Genomic DNA, 25096 nt, shown 5'->3' on the forward strand with positions numbered 1-25096 from the left:
CCCGAAGGTCATGCCCATGAGAGGCATGGAAGCTTCCATCCACCTCCTGCCAGCTGGAACAGACTCGGGCCATGCATAGCTGCAAGAGAGCCCAGGAAATGAACTTCAGTGACTGGCGGTCATCATCCGCCAGCGGGGATGCTGCTCCCAGAGGAAAAGAAACTGAGTGTCTCCGAACCACCAGCAGAATCTCCCACAAAGACACCCCTTTGACCTCTTATTTCATCCATTTACATAACTTGTCATTAGAATGGTGCCATTACCATAGCAACCACAATGCCGCCTGGAGAGACCAGAGGACACGCATGCTGACTTGGCGGGGACCGCAACCCGAATGGTGGAAGCAGATACCGGAGGAGACATCTTCTGTAAAGGGCCAGTAGCAACTCGTCCTTACAGCAGGGGCACAGCCAGAAGCAATATGCAAATGCAAGAGCATGGCTGTGCTCTGAAAACGTCTGACCTACACAAACAGGCTGCAGAGGCGATGTGGCGTCTTAGCTGCACTGGTCTGCTGAGTTCTGGGCGTCCCGGGCCCGAGCCGTGTGGCTACGCGGCAGTGATGGGAACTACTGACTAACTCGGCCAGCTAAGTGGGAACCAGCCCAAGAACTTCTGCTATACGAACACCTGCACTGCCCGCCTCCCATCCCCGTGTATTGTGCATGTACCGAATGCTAGGAAATGCATTAGGAGTTTTACTACATTATCACTAATCCTCACTTCAATCTGACAAAGCAGGTAAACTGCTCCCATTTTCCAGATTAGAAAGTCGACTCAGCCAAGAGCTGGCAGCACCAGGATCAAAACCCAGGTCTTGCTAGCTCCAATCCACTGGACAGTAGTCAGATGAAAGACAGCCTTAGTGCTAATAAAACAGGAAATACAAGCACACGATTCCTTATCGTATGACCGGTGAAGCTGTTACATATGCCGGATTTGACTGAAAGTATTACAGTAAGAAAGTTTTCCTTCTGATCTCAAAATACACCTTGCTCTAGAAATTTATCCAGGTTTCGGCCAACAGGCATCTCCCCCTCAGATTTTTCCCAAGGAAAGTTGCTAAGGTCTCAAGCTTTAGAGCACCAATAACTAACAGAAAGGAAAAAGTCAAGGTGCCATCATTAGCCTTGAGGCTGTCTGAGTCTTTCCAAGTTTATCTAAGTTAATAAAGATTACTGCTGCGTTCCTACTCCCACCCTGCCCTGACATCCTCCGCATCACTCACACAGCCGCTCTGCCCTTCCCGAGCACGGCAGACCGCAATGATGTGTTGTAACACTCTTTCCAGAACCTTCTCGACAAGGACTCACAATCCTTCTCAGAGCTCCAGGCGCCGTTTCTGGTTTATTGGGGCTGGCACAAGAGAATAAAGCCATTTGCCATCAAACTCTCAACACTAGCCTCATGGAACACAACAGTGGCGCATTTTTCCCTCTGCTGTGCCCAAAATGGAATTACCAGTTCCTTCTCGTATTGTCGGTGCCAATGTTTGTTGTGTCTTAGTTTACTAAGCAGATCTCTTCTTGTTTCAGCAAGAGACTCATCCTAGGATTATCCTCTATCTACATGTATGTTCCTTGTATAACGAAATCTGCATCTCAAAGTCTTCCTTAGCACAAACAAATATGCTTCTGAAGGAAAGTTTTCAAAATATTTCAGAATGGGCAAACTATGACTATTTACAATTCATGTTCAGCTTAATTACTCTGGAAGGAAAGTTATCTGCCACTTAGGCTACAAACTACTCCGGAAACATTCTGTTCACTTTTTAGAAAAAGGAAGCCACGTTTAGACATACATATGCCACATAATCTGGGATTTCTGCGTAGGAATATATATGCTCTGGGAAGTAGACACGAGGAATTTCCAAAAAATATAACCTCATTTGCAATCCCCTCACCTTATTGAAAAGTGGAGTTTAGGGGTATAATTTTTTTTAAGATTTGAGAGTGTGTGCACATGAGGGGGGGGAATGCACGAGTGGGGAGGGGGCGGAGGCAGAGAGAGAAGCAGGCTCTCCACTGAACAGGGAGCCCAATGGGAGGCTCAATCCCAGACCCTGGGATCATGACCTGAGCCAATGGCAGATGCTTCACCAATGGAGCCACCCAGGTGCCCCATAGGTATAATTTTTATAGGCATAATTTGAAGATGCTCCACTGATAGATGAGCTTGTTTTCTTAAAAAAAACAAAAACAAAAACAAAAGCATTCACGTACATGCCCACTGAAACACCAGCACGAGAGGTCACCTCCTGAGTGCCGGGGCAGGGTCCGCACACAGCTGCTTGCTCTGTTTACAGCTAGCCAGGAGGCCACCTCACACTGGCCATCACTATGTGCTACGATCGGAACACCAGTCTCCATGCTTGAGACACAGCAACCCTTCCCAAATCAGTTACCAGGGAGAAGGGATGTTGGGGGTTCGAGTTTTTGCCTAACCTCTCCCCCCACCAGGCACTTGCAACAGCAACCCCCTGCCCCTCCCCGTCCCCCACCCAAGGCAAAGAATTCACAGTCTGGCAATTCCTCCCCAAAGACCGCTAACAGCCACAGAGCAACATCCTTCAGAGCCCTCGGTGGCTGGGCAGGCCCACCTTGCAAAAATGAGGCTGGAGGAGGGCAGAGAGTTTGGCTCGGCTTGGAAGGCTCCTAGGAGGCTCCTTCCAAGACTGTCACTCCAGCTGAGAGGATTAGCTCGCCCATGTGAGGCACAGCCACACACCTGTCCTCCTGACCGCCCCCAACGTGTGCTTTCTTCCAGGGACATCTGGGACACTCTTTACCCCACTGTTTCCCAACTTCAGCATCAGAACACTTTGTGACCTGGACGGATTGTCATGTGTCCCCACGCCCAGGGACCCAGAGAGACAGCAGGCCTCTCACCCTGTGAAGGTCCCCGGGGAGCCCAGGGATTCGAGGGTGAGTGGAGGAGAAGTAGGAAACGTTCAGGGACAGGAAGAGCAGGGGTAGAATGTCGTGCCCGATTTTTTTTTTTAAAGATTTTATTCATTTATTCAACAGAGAGAGATCCCAAGTAGGCAGAGAGGCAGGCAGAGAGAGAGGAGGAAGCAGGCTCCCCACTGAGCAGAGAGCCCGATGTGGGGCTCGATCCCAGGACCCTGGGATCATGACCTGAGCCGAAAGCAGAGGCTTTAACCCACTGAACCACCCAGGCGCCCCGTCGTGCCCGATTTTATCTCACTCACAGAAGACATGGAATCAAGCAACATGACTCTGGCCAAAGAGCCAGAAGCCAATATGCCCCCATATTTTCCCATTCGCAGTTCACAGGGGGTTTCGCAAGAACAGCTGGGAAAAAGGAAACACGGCGCTCCTGCACATCTGCCCGGACGGCCTTCCTCCTGAGTGTGGGCTCGTTCCTGTTACACATTCTTACTGGGCTGCCAGTGCCCAGTCAGCCTCAGAAACAAACTGAAATCCCTGGATTTTAGTTGAAAGAGAAGTTTGCCGAAGAAAATTACTGTTTTTTCAAAGCAACCTCTCTTTAAGCCCTGCCAGCTGATGCTCTCTTTGCTCAGACACAAAACTGAGGCACTGGGTTTCCTTCACCCCGTCTCCCTCCCTTAACTGCCTCCTCTGGAAATGAAGAGCTTCTGCCTCTGGGTCCAAGTTAAAAGTGAGGTGGACGGAACCCTCGATGTTTGGTTTCTTCATGTATGTGTATCTGCCACCTGCGTTGGCAGGTGGCAGAGGCGACTCTCTTCATAACTGCTGTATCTCACTCTTGTGCAAAAAGGACTTGAGGTCATTTGTAAAAGTACACAGAAGGGGTGCTTCAGGGGCTCAGTTGGTTGAGCGTCTGACTCTTGATTTCAGCTCAGGTCATGATTTCACAGTGGTGAGATCGAGCCCCATGTCGGGCTCCATAATTAGTGTGGAGTCTACTTGAGATTCTCTCTCCCTCTGCCCCTCCCCCCACTCCCATTTCCCACCCCCCAATAGATAAATAAATAAATTCTGAAAATCTTTTTAAAAAAAAAAGTATAGCACCTGGGTGGCTCAGTAGTTAAGTGTCTGCCTTTGGCTCAGGTCATCATCCGGGGGTGCTGGGATCGAGCCCCGCTTTGGGCTCCCTGCTTGGTGGGAAGCCTGATTCTCCCTCTCCTGTTCCCCCTGCTTATGTTCCTTCTCTCTCTCCCCCTCTCTCTCTGTCAAATAAATAAATAAAATCTTTTTTTTTTTTTTTTTTAAGTACATAGAGAAATAAGAGATGCATTTGAACAAAATGGTGCACCTTCACCCAAGAAACGCAGCCCCACACCAGGGCACACAGCTTGGGGGCTGAGCCAGGGACAGACTCCAGCTCCCCACAGATTCTCTCAGCTGGGTACCGTGGTACCAGCTGAGATGGGGACGGGAGGTGGCCCTCCAAGGGAATGGGGCTAAAAGACCCAGGGACAGAAGAACATATGGAAATGTTCCATATGGGCGTTCCAGAGGGCCCCAGATACTTGTTAGAGATGAGCTATACTTTTACCTCCAATTGGCTAAATCAGAGATGGAAATATGATCACTTACAAGATTCACTGTGCTTATGGGACTAGAACAAACCACTTGGACAAGAGATAGGTGCATGTCTTGAACCTGAACTTCCTCTTGTGGATACTCTGCTCACTGACAGAAGGGTTGGGAAGACATCCTCACTTCCCCAAAAGAGGTACATACTTTCACTCCACTCTGGTGTACAGAATAATACCTATGCTTGCTCAGGCCAAAGCAATCCCAAGAAGGGTCAGAACACTGTGACTCAAACACACAACCCCCATGGCCCTATTCCAAACAGGAAGAACACACACACCACCTAGACCTGACCAGCTGGGAAGGCAGTGGGCAATTCTGCATCTCCCCGGGCCAGGGCCACCACCTGGAGAGACCGGATGGCCCACTGCGTACCCTCCACACAGGTCACAACTGCAATCAGGATATTCACGAGGATTGGACCACACCTGCTCGAGGTGTTTTCACTCCAAAGTGAGAGTTTTGTGCTGCTCCAGGCAATGTTTAACTTATGTTAAGCTTTGTTGTTATTAACTATTTTCTGAAGACTTAACCGTGAGTGAGTCACTAAATATTTAGTGTGGGTTACCATATCTGATCTATAAAACAAATCCATAAAGTAAATATTATCATCCCCATTTTACTGATAAAGTAAGAGGTTAAGAAACTTGCCCAAGGTCACCGAGCCAGTAAATGGTGAGGTTGGCACCAGTGGCCAGGACTGAAGAAAGCTTGGCAAAATTCCAAGACCTTGCCTTTAGTCACTCTACAGAACGGTTAAAATAGTGAAGTGTTTATGCTTAAAGACAGGAGCTTTGATTGGAAGATTATTCTATATAAGTAAGTGTACTCATCAAGAAACTACAGCATTGGAGTGTTCCTCTGTTAGGAAAAGATGCCATTGGTCTGTGATTAGTTAAGAGCAGGAATGGGAGTTAGGTTAAAAGTTTCACCATCGATATCTTCTCAAATGATAGTTGATAAACATTTTATAAAAACATAGATTAGGTAAACATTTTTTTCCTCTTTTTGGAAGTTTTAAAATAAGGCCCCCAAATTCTTTGATATTCTTCCCAAGAAAAAGGGAGGTCCATTTTCTTCTCTATTTAAATCTAGATTTCTTGGTGGCTTGACCAACAGAACATGGTGGAAATGATTCTGGGCCCAGTTCTCAGGAAACTGGAAGCTCATATTTCACACCCTTTGATCAATCATTCCCCAAATCAGAAAAACTAAAGCAGTATATCTCACATTTACACAGCAAAACAATGTTCAATTATATAGCAATAATAGATGTGGGAGAAATCCAAAGATGAGACTATTTTGAAGGCATTCAAAAATGCTTCCAAGGTGTTTATATGCCATTAAGAAAATGCTCATGAGCCTATATACATATATAGGCTATATATATATATATATACACAGATTTTCTTGGCAGAATTATAGTAACTGTATATGATATATATATATACACAAAATTATATATATTATATATATACACACAAAATTGTATATATCATATACAGTTACTATAATTCTGCCAAGAAAATCTGTCCAAAGCACTAGAAGATAAAACATAACAGGATTTTTCTTTTAAGGTCATAACATTACAGATGATCCTTTCTTCTTCACATTCCTTTCTTCCGTACTGTTTTCATTTCCCCAAATGAAAGTTGTAACATTTCATGGAAAACAACATTGCGTATGAGATTTCCCCTCAGCAAGCCCTTTGCACTCAACATACCTTCGATGGGACCCAGATTTACACAGTGAAGAAAAGGAACAAGACAACCGAGCGGCCCTTGGCACAGACTCGCTCATGAGGGGACAAAAGCGTAGGAGTAAGGGAAGCTGATGCAATGGGCTTGCCCTCTTGACACCTCTCTGTGTCCCACGACAGCGGCTGTCGCCCTCCTCTGACATTTGAAACCCGAGAGATGTCTGTCACATGTTAGCGATGGCAAAGATCTGTCACCCTGTCTTTATCAGGAGCTTGATTAGCGGAAGCTTTGGGGGACCTGCGAGGTGTGGAGAAGCGTGCTGTTGGTTACCCGTGATTAAGGGACCTCCCACAAAACCAGCTCGCTCGCAACAAGGACAGACTGTATTGTTCTCTGTGTTCTTAATCAATTTCAAATATTAGCCCAGCTGGCTCAAAGCAGGATCTCAAAAGTGGTAAACATGTTCTGTGACCGACAGACATTTTCCACGACTATGCCGGAGGGTGGAAGAGAAATGAATCACGAATTCCTTCCACAAACCTTTCCTGAAGGCCTGGCATGCCCTGGAGAATATGAATGAAGAGGCAACAGCACTATGAGAATCCACACTAACTCCTGCCTCCGACCACAGTCACTCTGCGTGCTAGCGTTGACTCCCGGGGTGTGAGAACCAATTCTGCGCATCCTTCCCCAGCTCCACTTTCGGAGACCTCACGTGGGTAGCCTGAAGAGGCATCAATGAATGATAAGGATCAGGGACGTCTGGATGGCGCCGTCGGGTAACGGTCTGACTCTCGGTCTCACTCAGTTTCTGATCTCAGGGTCTGTGCGATCAAGCCCCACATCGGGCTCCACGCTCAGCTTGGAGTCTGCCTAAGACTCTTTCTTCCTCTCTCTCTGTTCCTCCCACCTCCTGCTCTCTCTCTCTCTCTCAAATAAATCTAAAAAGAAAAAAAGAGAAAAAGGCTAAAAATCAGAGCTTCCCTTCCCCTAGAGAGCTGGCTGTTAAACATTAACCATCACAGCAACTGCCAGCAAGAGCGGCTCCTTCCTCCTCCTCTCACGCACTCCCCGCTACTCTGTCCTTCCTCCTTGTGTGCCAAGCGTCCGGCCACCATCGGACTCTGGGTCTCACTGCACACTGTCCGCTGCCTGCCTTCAGAGAGCAGCTCCTTCACCTCATGGCTGTGTGGACCAGTCAAGAACAGGACAGTACAGTCCGTGAGTGAGCGAAACTTCTATGACGCTGAGACTTCTAGAGCCCCGGTGGCCGGCTTCAACCAAATTTTTTAAGTCTTCACTGCGTAGCATGACACGTCAAATAATAATGCTTTTCAGGGCATTATTATTTGACGTGTTTTTTTCTGAATCGCTAACAAGGCACACTGTTCTTCCGATGATACTCCATTCATCGGCAACGTGTTAGAGCTGGATAAAACATAAGCAGAGGATTCTGCACAATCTAAAACCACAGCTACCTGAAATTTGCAAGGCGGCATCCTGTCAGCGCCCTAAGTTAGCAAGACGCCAATCGCCCTTTCTCACTGGGGGTTTACGAGACACCTGTCCAGACAAAATGACAGCGGAGCCTGTCGCACACTCAGAGTGTGTCAGACTCTCTGCCAGAAGTCGCTGTCTTTCAGTGGGACGGAAGGCCCCCAACAGGAAGTCCAGGCACCTGGGACGGGTCTGTAGCACCACGTGGGGAGACCCCGTAATCTGTCACCTGACAGGGATCACAAGCTACTCTCTCATCAACAGTGCTGTCATTGGCTTCCAACATACCAACCCGCAGCCTTGGATTCTCTTGATGTCTAACTTAAAATGATTGCTGAAATACCTACCCAGCCCATTTCCACCTTATGAACTTGTTGCTGTGTACCAAAAGTTAGCATTTTTACACTTCAGAATCTATGCTCCCATGAGACGTTATAAATGGCTCTGAAGTTCTCAGGCCAATCCACAGAAGCGTATTACCTCATAATGCTCTGAAATACATGGGGGTCCTGTACCACTAGCCCCTTGCTTCAAACCCTCTAAGGAATTCTCACCTCTGAGTAACACCCAGCCTCCTACCCTGGACTCTAACTTTGGGAGCCTTAGTCTCCCTCCCGTGCACTGCCCTCCATCCCTGCCTCTCGGTTCCTGGGCATCACTGTGTGCCCCTCTCGGGGTCTATGCCCGTGCCGGGCCCACTTCCCCCACTGTGCTCTCCCCACACCCCCACGTGGTTGGCTCCCTCAAATCTCGGCCCAAGGACGCCTCCTCGGAGAGGCCTTCCTATCACACCTGCCACGCATTCTGCCTTACTAGTTTTAGCCCATATTATCTAAGATATTGGTGTTATATGCAACTCATGGATCATTGAACACATCAAAAAAAGATTTAAAAATAAAAAATAAATAAAATAATTCTTTCCTTATTCTTCAACTTGTGAAGTATCTGTCTCCCCTGCTCGGACAGTAGGACCCGTGAAAGCAGGGGTACAGCCCATCACCCTGTCGCCTGGGGCACAGCACGTGGCTTCCCCTGCCACACTTGATAAACACATACGGAGGGACCCAGTGAGCGTGCGGACAGCGGGATCTCCTGCGGATGTGCTTGTACGACAGGACACGGTCCAAGCTTAGTCGTGGTAGCCTACGGTCCATCCCCTTCCTGGCAGCTGGTGGGGACTGAGGTGGGGCAGGGGACCATGCGGAGCCAGCTTCTGGCCCGTGGGTAATTTTCCTCACATTTCTTGATCCCGTCTCTCTCCTTGGTTACCGCCCCCATGTTTTTCCTTCTCCCCAGGCTCTCCCGGCTTCCTGCTTGGGTTTCTGCCTTCACGACCCCGCTGTAGAATGCCATCTTTCACACCCTCTCCCCTCAGCTCCTGACCTTGACAGAGGCACGGAGTTTGTGGAAGTTCTTCCCAAGGGCGTCTATTTCTGGCAACGACATAAACAGCGAGGAGGAGGAGGGTCTCTGCTCTGTCCGCTCCCCTCCCTGGCAGTCGTGCTCACTGTCGTCCATCTGGTGAGCATAACACGGTGCCTGGCAGCCCCTGGGCCTCCGGTGCCTACAGCTTCATAGCATTTGGTTTCTACTGATTTCTAAGACTAAATTGGGAGTGAGCTCCCTGTCTGTTTCAGAGCCATTCGGGTCACCAAATTGCCAAATGGGACTAAAGTAACATGGAGAAGCCTGAATGTGAAATTCAACCAGAACCTGCTAAATGTGAGCACCAAGACCAGTCTGGTCAGCAGACCCAAGCCTATAACTGGTTCTCTTTCAGACATGGCAGCAGAGAAGTTATCCGATGGCGTCCAATCTCAGATTTAGCAAGAATAAAATTCCCTCACAAGTGTAATGTTTTATTTCTGGTCTCACTCTAAATTTTCCTCTGTCTGGGGTGCCCTTTTTAACTTTCTGCACAGATAAGGGGGGGGAAAAAAGAGGTAAAACAATGTATATTGTATAGAAAACCACCAACTGTTCAATGCTGGCATTTATCTCATCAAAATAAGAAGGGGGCAGGGGTCCACCACTTCAGAGGAGTGACAGGGAGGTTCCCATTTGCAGCAAATGTATTTTTAGTCCTTGGTAATAGCTATTATTAGATATATGTGTATTATATATACTTACAGTCTTCCTCTTGTCTGTTTATCCTTTGGAACCAGTAAAACATTCTGAGAAAAAGATCTTATGTTTGTTCACTTCACATCTAAAACAGTTAATTCAAAATATTTGTAATTATCAAAAATTGCTTACTATTTAATTTAACTGTGATAATGTTACATTTCATTAAAGTCATCTTTACTACATTTCTGGCAAATCTCTCTTTTCGGTTTCTAAGATGATTAGGCTCCCTAGATAGTTACTGCAGGTGTTAAAATGCTTTATAAATACATTCAACAAGTATTTATTAAAAGTTCTTATCCTGTGTGAAATTCTATGCAGAGAGTTGGCAGGAATGCCAGAACACAGAGACACAAAGAGATAGTCCTGCTTTCAGAAGTGTTCTCGTGGAAACACAGTTGCAGTAGATCAATCCAACATCTCAAACCTAGACTGGCATCTGCATTTCTCTGAGAATGTTTTTGTAACTGGTCAGTCCATGTCGTCCCAAATCTAGATACTTTTATAAATGTCATCTTCAAGTATTTGACTTAATGTCTCATTTTATATAGAAAGGTGTTTCATTATTAAATCAAATGTCAACTGAGTGTCCCCTTTAATGTACGGGGAAGGAAGCCAGAAGAAATAAAGACTCAAAACCTACAAAGAATCCTTTAAGGAGAGGAGTGCAACTGATTATAGTCAACCACACACACACACTCATGGCTGAAAAGGGATGTGTATCTTTTTTTCTTTTTTGGAGGGAGTGTGATTGACATCAATGTTACAGTAGCTTCAGGTGTATGACACAGTGATTGTACAAGCCTATATGTTACAGGTGTAGCTTCCATCTGTCACCACACAACACTAGGACAATACCATTGATGATATTCCCTATGCTATGGCTTTAACAGATGCTTATCTTTAATAGAAGGACAATAAAATATTTGGACATTCCTGTTCCTTAAAAAATTAACAGTTTCTACTTTTTCTGACAGTAAGACTGTCATTTAACCCCTTTTCCTATTTTTTTTTTAAAGAAATCTTAAAAATTGATTTGAGAGCGTGAGCAAGCATGCGTGTGGGCTCATGGGAGTGGGGAGGGACAGAGTGAGAGACAGAGAATCCCAAGCAGACTCCCCACTGAGCATGGAGCCCCACAAGGGGCTCAATCCCAGGACCCCAAATCGTGACCTGAGCTGAAACCAAGAGCTGGACACTCAACCAACCTAGCCCAGGCACCGCTCCCCCCTTTTCCCACAGCTAGCTCTCTTTCTTCTTCATATCTGAATCTCAATGTCCCTACTTAGAATTCCAGTGAAGCTGATTCATACAAATTTTGTGCACACAGCCACGGGACCAGACATGGAGACTTTCCTGATGGGCACACACTAGGCCCATGTTAGCACTGCCTGCTTCTCTTCCTGGCTCTCTCCCCCTTCTTAGAGCTCAGTGTTATCAAAAACACTGATACAATTAATGTACCGCATGTGGGGGCCAATAGGTCCCCTTGCCAAAGATAAGGACTGTGGCAGAAAAAAAGGGTAGTTAGGTCAAAATTGATATACTGACCTCCTATTTAACCATTAGGAATGTTCTAACATTTTATAAAATAGTCACCAGCTTCGATTTCCAACAACTGCCAAGTTAAAAATCAAACACCACAAAATTCAAGTAAATTTCTGTGTGGTACAGAAGGGGAAACACGTCTGTAAAAATGCAGGCCACCCCCTTCCTTGTTCAAGAACAACACTTACTGGCTTATGTTTCTAAGTGTTTCTAAGTGAATTTTATGCTCCTCTCTTCGCGCTCCAGAAAACTCCATGTCCTGAGCATGAGGGATGGCATTCCTCTTCATTTTAATTTTAAACTACTTTCGAAATGAGTGATAATGTTTTTCAAAAAGACAACTAGCAAGTAAAATAGACTCGAGAAAAAGCAAATATATCTCAGAATTACCTTTGGCCTGGTCCAAAGTCGTCAGCTTCAGGCATTTCTGCCCTGTGAACACACTGACCGAGTGGCTGGCTGCAGACTCGTGAGCTAGGAAGTCTTTCTCTCCTGTCACCAGCAAGTATTGGGGGGAAGATTCCCCAGTCGTCAAGTCCCTTCCTCTTTGGAAAGAAGCTCGCCTCCCTTACTCAGAAAGTAGGTGTTTACAAACTTCCAAAGCACCTGCTCGCCTTGAATGAAGCTAAGTGCCGAGCTATGATGACTGTCCCCTTCTAAAAATAAACAGGTCACCTCTTACTCCCAGTACCGTGACAGCCGCTGGGAACAAGCATTATCTCTTGAGCAGTGTGAGAAGGTGTCACCGCCCAGCTATGAACCTTTACTGGGCTGACTTCACCTAGACCTGCCCACTCTTTCTCTTTCCTTTTTTTTTTTTTTTCTTTTTTTCCTGGCACGACGAGGCACCCATCGAAGGGCGGTGTGGCCGCGGGGAGCCTCAAACTTCAGGCTGGGCTATCAGATCTCCAACTCACAGGAGGAGGCTGGGGGTGGAGAGTGAAATGGGCTGTGCCAGAGCTGAGAGCCTTGTTTGTTCTGAGAATGCTTAGGCACTCGGCGAAAGATCTTTTACTGAAAAGAAAAACACCACCAAGAAACAATCGTGTTTTGAGGGACACGCTGTTTTGCAAGAAAATCTTCCTTTGGGCCATCTAGATTTCTCAGCTCAGAATGTGTTTGTGCACGGAGGAGTCCATGCATGCCTTTGGGCAATAGGACTACTCCCACAGACTTCCCTCTGTCATCGGGGAGCAGCCTGACATTGGCGCACGGCCGGGCTGTGTGCCTGAGATATTTTTATAGCCTGGCTCATCACCCTGTGGGAGTAATCAATCACCAAGGACCCTCACTGGCTACAGTTTCTACAGGACAAAAATGACCTCATGTTTTCTTGCTTCCAAAGAGGGTAGAAGAAAATGTTGGGGTGGCACCTGGGTGGCTCAGTCAGTTAGACGTCTGCCTTCTGCTCAGGTGTGATCCCAGGGTCCTGAGATCGAGCCCCACATTGGGGGAGTGTCTCTGCCCAGCAGGGAGTCTGCATCTCCCTCTGCCTCTCCCCCCATTTCTGCTCTCCCTTTCTCTCAAACAAATAAAAAAAAATCTTAAAAAAAAAAAAAAAAGAGTTAGACCTGGTCGGTCAAAAGGTACAAACTTGCAGTTATAAAATAACTAAGTACAAGTTCCCCTCACAAAAAAAACAAAAACCTATAACTGTGCTGACCAATGTTAACTAGACTTATCGTGGTCATCCATTTCCTGCTACGTATGAATATCAAATCTTCCGTTGAAATATATTATGTCAATCATATCTCAGTAAAATAAATAAAGTATAGCTCCCTCCTCATTAAAAAAAAAAAAATGGCTAGGAGAAATATTGACCCTAAAAGTTTTGTATGAAAAGTTGAAATCATTTGGGTTTTTTTTCCTGATTGGGAACATTAGATAAAGCAGTAAGCAGGATCTACTTATTAAGCAATAATAAGCTTTTCTTTTTAAAAATGCCTGCTTTCCATTGTCACTATATAGCAATACTATATACATTTTACATTTACATGTGTGATTTCTAGAACATCAAAGAATTGGGAAGTTGAAATGGGCAACACATAAACCGGCTCTCTTTTGGATACTCTGATATTTTGTGCCACAATTCTGACTATTCTTTAATCCCTCACACAAGATCTAAAGTTCTAGACTTCAAAGTCTAAGATTAAGTCGGTGCAGGTACTCAAACACATAACTCAAATACTGTTGACCTTGAAGGCAAACAGACCTAGCAATGTCCTGAAGATCGGGCTGTGCAGGTGCCTTTCAGACCCAAAGCGACGCACAACTTTGTGAGAAATTCCAGGTTTAAGAATTGACAAGTTCAAACACTGAAAACACCATCAGTGAGACGATTTCAGTACTTTCATTCAAAGTTATCAACAACGAAAAGCACACCAGGATCTAACTCTCCATTTTAACAATTTGATCCCATTAATTTTACCTTTTGTTCCCCTAAACACCTGTTTTACTATTTTTTTTTCTTAAATATCTGAGCTCAGCTGTTGCCAAACTGAAGTTGCTGTTTAGAAAAGAACTGCGTATGTTCCTGAAATCTGCCTCTGGGTGTTAGAGGACAGTTATGTCTTCAGTGTTGTAACAGATGAATTGCTCGTTACTACCATGAAATATTTATTAAAATACTTCCAATTAAGCACTCCTTCATGCATTTTTATTTTTTTATTTTGAAGAAAAGTTTTATTTATTTGACAGAAAGAGAGAGAGAGAGAGACAGTGAGAGGGAACACAAACAGGGCGAGTGGGAGAGGGAGAAGCAGGCTTCCCACTGAGCAGGGAGCCTGATGCGGGGCTCGATCCCAGGGCCCTGGCATCATGACCTGAGCTGAAGGCAGACCCTTAACTGACTGAGCAACACAGGCGCCCCTTCTTCATGAATTTTTAAATGACTTTTTCCAACCATGGATTCCCCCTTCAGGTATATTTGTGTTAATTTCTGAAATTCACAAAAACAAGGAAGGGAAACAGGATGGCACAGGTTACAGAAACCAGAGTGAAACTTCGTAGCTGACACGGCAGGTGGCTTCTTGGCACTGGGCACACCTTCAGCTCTGTGGTGGTGAGGGAGAGTGAGGGGCTGTGTTGGAGTTACAAAGGTTCCCTGTCACTGCTGACCTGAAATCCACTGGACTTCCTGAATGTAAGGTTCACAGCACACACACATGGGAGAGACCTAGAAGGCCCCAGAAGCTTTCCAACATTCTCAGATACTGGAAAAGGGACCCCACAAAGTTAGGTGACCCACTCTGGAGAGGTTGGGACAGACTGTAGTACACAGTGTCCTTGTCACTCCTCCACATGAAGAAATAGCAGAGCCCACACATTCTGGCAAAAGTTCCCGTGGCCAGACACTTCCATAGTTCAAGTTTTCTTGTATCAATACTCTTCCAAAATATGCATGCATTTTTAGTAATATACATTAATTTTTATTTTTTTGCAGTTTCATCATATAGTATGTGAGCTAAAAAAAATCACTGCCATATCAAAGCTAATTGTCTACTTTTCCCGAGGGTCCTTTTTCACAAAATCATTGGTCTGAGTTTTTTCTCCCTACTCTTCTATAACAGCTTTGACTAAGGCTCTGGAACTTTCTATCAGAGATAATAGGAGGGACTCTCCCTCTCTTGGAGGTTACAGGGCAGTATTAGCATGAACGGCCAAGTTGTGGGTGTGGGTGCAGGAGTGGGGGAGTCCTCAGTGGACAGAAAATCACTATGACAGGAAGGTTGTTTGCTAACTTGGCCTAACAGAATTCTTGCTGAAGGCAGGCCAGGCTGATGGGCTATTACCTTGAGGTGTTGGGAGATGAGGAATTTGGTCAGAGATGAAGGGTCATCAGATATCAAGGGGGAGGGATCCTTGTTAAAATGACCTGACAGGATTCTAGATAAAACGGTTCTTGAGGGGGTACCTGGCTTCTTGGTCAGAGAAACAGGTGACTATTGATCTCAGGGTTGAGAGGTCGAGTCCTGCATTGGGTATAGAGATTATTTAAATAAAAACTTAAGAAAATACAACAAAAACAACAAAAAAACCCCAAAACTGGGTTGTTGAGAACATACCTAAGGATAAAGCCTAGCTGCAAAGAAGCTCAGAGGAGGCTGACTAGAATTTGATCAAAGACAGAGTCTGTGTCACCTCCTAAGAATAGGTACATTTTGATTTCTTTTCTCATCACTCAGTGCTACAAACACTGTGGACCCTCCAGAGCCACACCATCCAATATGGCAGCCACTGGGCCCTGGAAGTGTGGCTGGGGCACAGTCTGAAGACTCAGTAGAAAAAAAAAGAATGTAAAACATCTTGTTACTGATTTTCATATTGACTACAGTGTTGAAATGATAATATTGGGGGCATATGAATAAAGTATTAAAATTAATTTCACTTATTTTTTATTTAACATGGCTTCTAGAAATCTTAATTCATATATGTAGCTTGCATTATATTTCTGGTGGTCCATACAGCTCCAGAGCTTAATTTTCTACTTCTCTGCCAAAATTGGTTTAAGTTAGACATAAAAGAAAAACTACTGTGAGAACACACTGGTTAACATAATCTTACCAACTGTTTCAGAAACATTTACAGAATTCTTTTGGGAGGGGGGGGGAGTGGGACAGAGAGACAGGGACAGAGAGACAGAATCTTACGCAGACTCTACACCCAGAGTGGAACCAGACAAGGGCTCAATCTCACGACCCTGAAATCAAAAGGGCTCAACCGACTAAGCCACCCGGGTGCCCCTAGAATTGCTTTTAATCAAAAAGGAGAAGGGTTAGGGATTTACAAAAGACAATGAAGAGGACAGTACTAGAGAAGTCCACGAAGCATTTAGTCTATATGCTAATATCTTCTCCATCCCTCCTCCCTCTAGCCTCTGAAAACAAGAATAAGATCCCTTAACTGACTTCTCCAAGGCCAGGCTGTGTCCCGAGTTATTGATCCCTCCCCTCCTTGCTTCTCCAATTTGTGCCACCAATTATCCCATCTCCTTTTTTTTTCTTTTTTTTTAAAGATTTTATATTTTATTTGGGAGAGAGAGAGAGCAGGGGGTGGAGCAGAGGGAAAGCAGCCTCCCCGATGAGCAGGGAGCGTGATGCTACGTGGGACTCAATCCCAGGACCCCAGGATCATGATCTGAGCCAAAGACAGATGCTTCACTAACTGAGCCACCCAGGTGCCCCATCCCATCTCCCTCTTACTGGTTCAGGACCCTCCAGAACTCTACCCTTTCCTTCAGCCACAAGCATATCAGGCCTCTTCCAGAAACTGCATCACTGAGCACATATCTCCTAGTTACTGAGCTCTGTCTTCTGTTCTTTCAGCTGAAGGTCCTAACCAGTGGTCTGTGGTCATCAGTCCTCACCAGTTACAATCTACCTTCTGCCCCTACCCTGACCTTGGCACTGCTGTCCCTCTGTCCTGGCGCTGTCCCCACGCTGGTCTCAAAGACTCCACTTTCTGTGCACAGCTCCAGCTTCTCTCAACATTCCTTCTTGGTCTCTCTCGGTGCCTCTCTTCTAAGGCTTCCAACACGGGTGATCTTGAGGGCAAGGCTTCCCCACCCTTGGCCACTCTAATTCTGCAGATCAGGGACAAGCCATGAATCTGCTCCCAGATGCTGCTGATGCTGCTGGCGGGGACCCATTCTTTGTGAACCCAGTCCTAGCGCTGCAACGCTGCCCACCCTCCCCTTCCATGCTATACGATACCCCTAGGAAATCTCTCTCTTCCCCGACTTTAACCCCCACCTCTATCCCCAAACCTACATCCCCTGCTGGACACACTCCAGAACTCCAGGCCATAGGTCCTACCACCCACTAGCTGAGGTGATGGGCGCTGCCTCTGACTAGCTCATGGCAACTCTTCCTATCTCCTCCCTCTCCTGTTCAGTGATACATAGTAGGTCGCTTCAGTCAGCCATGGTGGGAGCATTTACACCATGGGAATTGGCAAATGCTACAAATCAGCCACCTCACCCCTACCCAGTCTGAGCCACTTGTTCAAAATGTACTCCCACACCACTGAGTACTAACTATCTCAATTAACCCGTGCTGTGTGAAGCAAGGAGGCCATTGAGATCGAGAAGGTTCTCAGGCGTTAGCATTCTGCATTAGCAAACCAAAATGTAAGTCTATAAACGCCTCAAGGTTAACCTAAGGATGACCAATCACAAGCATCCAATAGGCTTTCCTAAATAAGGCAACCACTCGAGCTATAGCCAAGCAAATAATTGCCTTGCTTTGTTTCCACATAGTCTCTACCAAAGTCTTCTCCCAACTCCTGACAGAGAAGTGCTCCTAATCACTTGAGTGCCACTTGAGTCCAGCTGATTTTTGCACACACAAACTCTTAAAAATTTATATATAATGTCCCTTGGTTTATCTTTTAACTCCTGGAAGTCCCATACATATCTCCAAAGAACAAATCCAAAGAGGACTCACCTTCTCTGCAAACCGAAGATTTTCTGTTTCTTCTCCCATTTCTTTCTTTTTTTAGAAAAGTAATCCCTCGTATCATTCTCAACTCCACTATTCTGATGCATTTTCTCCATAAAATTTAGCAACATCTCATCCTACTATTTGTTTATCTATCTGCTATCAGAATCCCTCCCTCCCAGAGCGGGCAACAAACCTTCCTGTTCGTGACCATTTCTCAGTAAGAGTACAAAGTCTGGTAGAGCTAGCTCTTAGACCTGAACAAATTAGTATTTTTAGGTGATATTACTAGTGAATGTGAGTTACATAAGTGAAGAATTGTTCCACGTGGACAACAGGGGCAGAGCAAGGGGAGCTGTATTCTCTCTTATGCACAGAGAAGACTCACCATCAGCTTGAACACACTGAGCCACCCTGACATTCTGTGCTCACTCTGTTTTTCGTCTTAGTGGTCTGGTCTCCTCTGCTGCCTAGGCTAAGGGTGACCAAATGCTTGTGATCAAATACTCCAAGCAACATAGGCCCTGTAAATATATTGTGTGATTCTAAGTTACAAGAACCTATTTTACATTTTTTTTTAAAAGACTTATTTATTTTAGGGAGAGAGAGGGAGTATGTGCCACACAAGCTGAGGGAGAGCAACAATCCCAAACTGACAGCATGCTGAGCCCGGAGTCCAGCGTGGGGCTGGATCCCACAACCTCGAGGTTGTGACTGAAGCCAAAACCAAGAGTCCGACACCCAACCTAGAGAGCCACCTGAGCACCCTGAACTTGTATATTTTCAATGTCATGTCATGTTATTTGTAAATATTTTGTGTGCCTTATAAATCATACACAAATTTTAAATGTAGAGATGCTTATAACTAAAAAAAAAAAACAAAACAAAAAACAAAAAAAACCAACACCCTAGAGGCCTATCAATAAGGGATTAATTGAATTTTGGTGCAATGAGATTCCATGCTGCTGCTAAAAAGAATGGGAGTGTTATTAAAATCTTTCCACAATACGGTGAGCTGAAAAAGAGACAGAAACAGAAAAAAAGAGAGAAACAGAAAAGTGTATAGGCCCATTTATGTAAAAACACACATTTATCTATTGATGAAAATACCTGGAAAGATATGTATGAAAAAAAGGGAAACTAAGAAGACAAGGAGGGGAGGCTAAGGAAGAAGAAGGAAGAAGATTTTAAAGGATCTACACTGAGGTGTTAATTGTGGTTTTCTTCCGTGGCTTAAGGAAATAATGTCTTTCATTTTATTCTTTTTGCCCATCTGTGTTTTCTGTTTTTCAGTAACAAGTACATACAAGTTACTCTTACAAGAAAAGAATTGTTCTTAAATACAAAAAAGAAAAATTTGACTTTTAAATAGAAGGGGGTTATTTCTGTGGCTTCTATCACTGATGAAAAATATCTTTAAAAAAAAAAATCTAAAAAAAAAAAAAAATCCTTGCTTTTTCACCTGGGAAACAAGGCCTTCTGAAGTACATTCCAGCAGACCTTTCAGGCTTCAGGATTTTCTCTCAAGCCAGACCGGTAACAGTCTCTGTCTTGGAGCAGTTCACTCTTTGGTAGCAGAGAGGTATTGGTTGAGAGGAGGAAGAAAAGAAAACCCATGTGAGTCTTCCGTTCAACCACTGACTCAGAAGTGTTAGAATTCCCTTTCCCTACTGGCCTCCAGTTTTGTCAACAGAGCATGTTTGCTGCTATCAAAGCCAGTATATTTTTGGAATAAAGCAAAAAACCAACATTTTTTCCCCTTAGATTAAAAAGAAGAAGAAGGGGAAAAAAAAAATCAAAGGCTCAAGTGACCCTATGTGTCTGTGATGTCAATCATACCACTCAGCAATGAACAATCACAAGTACACAGTCCTGAGAAAGACGGCACCCTCTCTCTTGCTTTCTGGTTGGTAGAATCATACTGAGACTTGTCCTAGATCGGTGACTTTCAGAGCAATAAAACCTTTTTTTTTTCCCCCAAATGCTATAAACAAACTTTAGTATATAAAAGATATAACCACCCAAAAGAGTTACTCCGGTTTAAATGGGGGGGGAGGACAGGGCACTGAAACTTGACCTTCATTCCCCCTCAAAGACAACCCTTGAATCGAGTCCTTGAAAATCCGGGGTTGCTCAAGATACAGTGGAAAAACTGTGACCTAGATCCTCTGGACAGCCCAGCCCAGAAGAGAAAGTGGGAACCTTTTTCCTCAGTCTCTTTTCATAATAATGAGAACAGAATCAACCCAGTTACCCATTTTATCTTTTTACTTTTTTTAAGCTTAGCACACAGAGTGGTTTCTTCAAATTTCTTTTCATCCAAAAATAGCCGGCTCTCCAAAACCAAGACATGGAGCCTCTGACGTCCCTGCCCTCCAGCTTTCTCCTTGACCTTCACCCTTTTCTGGGCTTATCACTGTCGTCAACTGATTTCCCAGCCTGGGACAGTCCCCAGCTGCACCTCACATCCTGGTGTGATTAGTAACAGACCCCTTCATGCTCAGCATGAAGTCAACAGACCCCTGAATGGTGCACCTGTTCAGGCCACCGACTGCAGGACCCAATACCTCACCATTTCTCACCCCTATTTGTCGGAACATCCATTTTGTTAATTTGTGCTGGATTGTCACATCATCTGTTCTGGTCTCAGTCGGAACCCCAGCAGGACCCAATATTGCCACGGACACTCAGGTTGGCCAGCGAGTGCTGCTCACGCCTTCCCAACCCACCATCTGCTCCCGCCACGGGTGGAATGGTGCCCCCCCGCAACGTGGTATGCTGAAGCAAAGCCATCTAGAAAGCACGATTTAGATGTGACAGAGTGCAGCTGCCCAAGGGATGCTAGAGAAGCCAGCCGCCTGGGGGAGCCGCAGAGGGCAGGAGTGGAAGGACAAGCCATCTGGGAGGAGTCAGCCAGTGGCGGGACGGGAAAGGGGGTCCAGGACTGGAGAGAAGCTGGGGGGCAGACAGGCTCATAGGGAGCAGCGTAAAGACGCGAGAGCCTCCAGGAGCTGTGTCCCGTGCCAGCTGGATCTATGGGGGTGTGCTGATGTCCTAACTTTCTGATCAAATACGTTTCTTGACAAAAGTTCATTATACAGTTGACCCTTGAAAAACAGGGGTCCACTTATATGTGAATTATTTCCTGATAGAGTACAGGACTGTCAATGTATTTTCTGTTATGATTTCTTTTTTTTTTTGGAGAGACAGTGCAAGTGGGGGGAGGGGCAGAGGGCAAGGGTGAGAGAGAATCTTACACAGACTCCACGCTCAGCGCAGAGCCCGAAGCGGGGCTTCATCCCATGACCTGGAGATCACAACGTGCCCTGAAGCCAAGAGTCGGACACCTAACCACCTAGGCTACTCAGGCATCCCTTATGATTTTCTTAATAACATTTTCTTTTCTCTAGCACTCCATGGTAAGAATGGAGCATCTAATACATAGAACATACAAGATACGTGTTAATCATAGGTGTTAATCGCCCATTCATGTTACCGGTAAGGCTTCTGTCAACGGTAGGCTGTGAGTAAGGTTTCTGAGGAGTTAAAAGTTATACCTGGAATTATCAACTATGTGGGGGATTGGCGCCCCTCACACTTAACGTTGTTCAAGACTTCTCTGTAGGTTGTTGATTTTCATACCGTGATATGTAGCAGTTAGTGACCACCGGGATCCAAGAAGCAAAGTGTGAACACGGCAAATAACCCTTTGAAGTAGTCAGCGGGTTCATAACAGGAAGGGTTCAAGGGCAGATGGGGGACAAGAGCAGGAAGTGGCGGGGCACCGAGTACAGGAGTAGCCTCGGGAAACACTGACAGGAGGAAGAAGAGGCGTCTGGCCACGGCTCAAGGAAGCCCCGAGAAGAAGACTCTGAAGCAGGCCAGGCGCTGGGACCTCCTGCATCACCTCAACCTTTGGCACCGGCTTGGTTCGGGGTTGTGTCCAGCGCCTCTCGACACCCGTTTCACTGCGCCACACACAGCCCCGGCAAACTTCGGCGTGGGATGCCCTCTCCGAGGGCCTCGCGGTCACCGGCCACTGCCTTCTGTCCTCCTCACTCCCCCGCTCGTCTCCTTACAACAGCTGACACATCCCGGTATCGAGCTGATTCCTTTCTCTCTGCTTCGTCCCGTCCATCCTCAACCTCCCTTACAGAAAAAAAAAAAAGAAAGAAGGAAGGAAAGGAAGGAGAGAAGGGAGGGAGGAAGAAAAGGGGAAAGGAAGAAAACGTTTCTAAAACTCTCGGAGGAAGATACACTCTGGTAAAAATTAAAGCCAAGTTTTCTCATTGGGTCAGGCGTCCCTCCGCAGGACACGGCGGTCCTGACTGCGTCTCGCTCCCTTTCCTCCCCAAAGCTCTCTTCGAAGCCTGCACGTGTATTTCAGGGGCGAAGGTCCTCCACAGAGAATCTCTGGTTCCAGGAAACTTAGAACAAATAGCCACGGAGAGAAAGAACCCTGGCAGGTTCCACTGCTCTTAGCAAACCTCAGGAAATGGAACATTTCTCAGGCTGCAAGTTGCAGAGCCAGAGAGGTCTGTGTGGGAGGCAAGGTTCGGAGCGATTCTCCCAGAGTGGCGCACGGCTCAAAACCGACATCCTCTCTTGAGCCTAAACACATAATGCTAGACCCAGCAACCATAAGCCGTTTAACTATGGGTTGTGTACGACGTTTGTTATATGTTATTTGTTATATCTTCCTTACCACATTTGGCTTATGTCAGTGTGAAAACTTATTTTTCACTCCTCAAATAGCAACCGATAAGAGGCTTCCTGGCTATACATTCACCCGGTATTTCATGGAGAAGCCAACCTGAAATGATGACTTCTCAGCAGAACAGTCCTCTAACCGTTAATCATTATTTCCAAATTGGCTTCGAGGTTATGGGCTGGGTGACCAGAAAGCCTCCTTGTCCCTCCTCACCATGTGCCATCTGGCACTCCTGGGGCCTTGGCTGGGGGAGTTCCAGCTGCTGACCCAGCCCGAGGGAAGAGCCGTCTCAGACACTGAAAGAACGTCTCCTCCAGGCAGTGGGTTGTGGGGAAATGGCCTCCTGGGCCAATATCCTACAGCCTTTAGGCATTCGTGAAGAGGAACCAGCTCTTCTAGAAGCAGATGCAGCAAGAAAGCTGAACATCTGCTGGTCTTGATAAGTGGGGGAGAGCAGGGCCCTAAGAGACCTCGCTACCACTTCTCGTGGAGGGCAGACTGCTCCGATAACTCAACGGGACGGCGTCTTCCTCAGTGCCTCCACTGCTGTCTGAGTGAGGATAAGCTGGTCTCTTGGAAATGTGGCTTGACTCCTTCTGGCCACTGCCCGGTTCCAAATGATCTGTTCACAACAACTTTAAGGCATCCTGTAGTGACCTCATGTCTCTCAGGGCACAAGGAGAACCCTGTCTGTGACCAGCAAAGCAATGAGCTTTAAAAGCCGACCAATCCAAATGTGACTATACAGGACCTCGGAAGAGGAGTAGGGCCCAGTGAGGCTCTGATGGCGTTCATCCCCGACGTCCTGTCTCCAGGACTCCTCATGGGGGGTTTCTTCCAGCATCCAGAGCTTGTCTCCCATAAGCATACACGAACTTGTTTCATTTTAATACATTTTAAGCTCTGGAAGAATTTCAGATTCATAGAAGAGGGACAAAGATGGCACAGAGAGCGACCATACACTCTCTCCCACCAACTAGTTGCCCTGGGTGAACAACTTTTATGACCCCGGTACGTTTGTCACAACTAAACCCTAGCACTGCGACGTCACTAGGAACGGAACTCCAGACGTCATTGGAATCCCACCCATTCCCACCCCAGAGAAAGGTGAGGACAAATGACACACGTGGAGAGGAAGCCTGGCGTTGATTTCGATCCTGCAAGTTCCAGCTCCTTTTCCTCTTCCAGGATCCCCTCTGAGGCACCATGTTCCTTCCTGTCCTATCGTCTTAGCCTCCTGTGGTCTGAGACCTGCTCAGACTTGCCTTGGTTTCCCCACCTTCGCAGTTCTGAGGAGGATCTTGGAGGGACCAAGTGTTCCAGAGAACGGCCCTCAATTCAGATTTGTCCGATGCATTTCTCACAGTCAGACTGAGGTTGCAGAGTTTAGGGGAAAAGGTCACAGAGGTGAAGGCCCTTCTCCTCACAGCATGTCAGGGGTTCGTGACGTCCATATGACCTCTCCCTGGTAATGTGAACTTGCTCGCTTGGAAGAGGCAGGGTTTGCCAGGACTCTCCATTCTAAGGGTATTGTTTCTCTCTGGCACGCTGCCATCTGAAAGCAAGTCTGTGTCCGGCTCCCATTCACGGGGGAGGGAGTGACGCACAGGGACACAGCTCTACCTCCTGAATGGGGAAAGTAGTGACTATAGGATTTGGAATTCCTCCCTCAAGCAGATGAGGTCCCCTCCCCTATTCACTTATGTCTTCAATCATTTGTAGTGCTGGAGACTCAGCTGGCCCCATTAAGAACTTGTCATTTGGGTTACGGTCCAGCCTCATGTTACTGACCGCGTCGCTCTAGTCATTCTGGCTGCAAACTGGTGTCTGCCCACCTGCCCTTTCCAATGACTCCTCTTTCCGCCCCTTCGGACACCTGAAGAGGCCACCTCACTGCCCTCTTGGCACCGCTCCACCTGACCTGCCCCACCTTGGCCCGCACTCTCCTACCGAGCCCGGGGCCACCCACAGCGCGCCCGGGCCCCTGCAGGGTTATCTTGCCTCCTTCCCACTCCACAGCGGCACCAGCCAAGAGGAGACACCAGGACTGAACCCAGCAGGCAGAGGGGCCCGACCCAGGGTAACACAAGCCTGGGCACCCACCTCCAGTGACATATTCAAGACAGGGCACTGTGAACGCTCCTTCTTGGCACAAGCGGCCTCCTGGAGGGGAGCTGGGCGCACGGGAGAGCTACTTCCACTGTGTTACTTTCACTGTCGTGAAAGCTGGGAACGACCTACCATTTTCTTCCCTTACGCTGGTAGAACTTCCAGGATCGAAATCAACGTCAGGCTTCCTCTCCACGTGTGCCTTTGTCCTTACCTTCCATGTTTCTTTCCTATTTTGAGTACCAGAGGAAGTTCGCGGTTTAAAAATAGAAACAAGAGACTTGGCTTCTTCACCTGCACCTACTTTTAGCATCAAACCATGACAACGCCACACACACGGTCCACCATCCATTTCCACAGTGGATTCACATGGCCAGATGCTGCTTTCAATCTGCTTATTTATAACCAATGCGAATTGTTTATAGC

The 25096-nt window shown here is 46.4% G+C and overlaps 1 protein-coding gene across 2 annotated transcripts in view; it reads right to left on the bottom strand.

The window, feature by feature from the left end:
• RETREG1 (reticulophagy regulator 1) overlaps nucleotides 1-25096 on the bottom strand; it is a 127628-nt gene that overhangs the window by 29206 nt on the left and 73326 nt on the right. Inside the window, exon 1 of one of the 2 annotated variants that reach the window (XM_004761207.3) lies at nucleotides 11804-12461. The exons of the other annotated variant lie outside the window; for it this stretch is intronic. Within the exon in view, the coding sequence (XP_004761264.1) occupies nucleotides 11804-11838 (35 nt within the window). The 5' untranslated portion in view covers nucleotides 11839-12461. Of the gene's footprint in view, nucleotides 1-11803; nucleotides 12462-25096 lie in introns of those variants that run through there. 2 annotated transcript variants of the gene reach the window in all.

Source organism: Mustela putorius, unplaced genomic scaffold (assembly GCF_011764305.1).
Source record: "Mustela putorius furo isolate JIRA1106 unplaced genomic scaffold, ASM1176430v1.1 tig00000589_pilon_pilon_pilon, whole genome shotgun sequence".
In the NCBI taxonomy this organism is placed as follows: domain Eukaryota; kingdom Metazoa; phylum Chordata; class Mammalia; order Carnivora; family Mustelidae; genus Mustela; species Mustela putorius.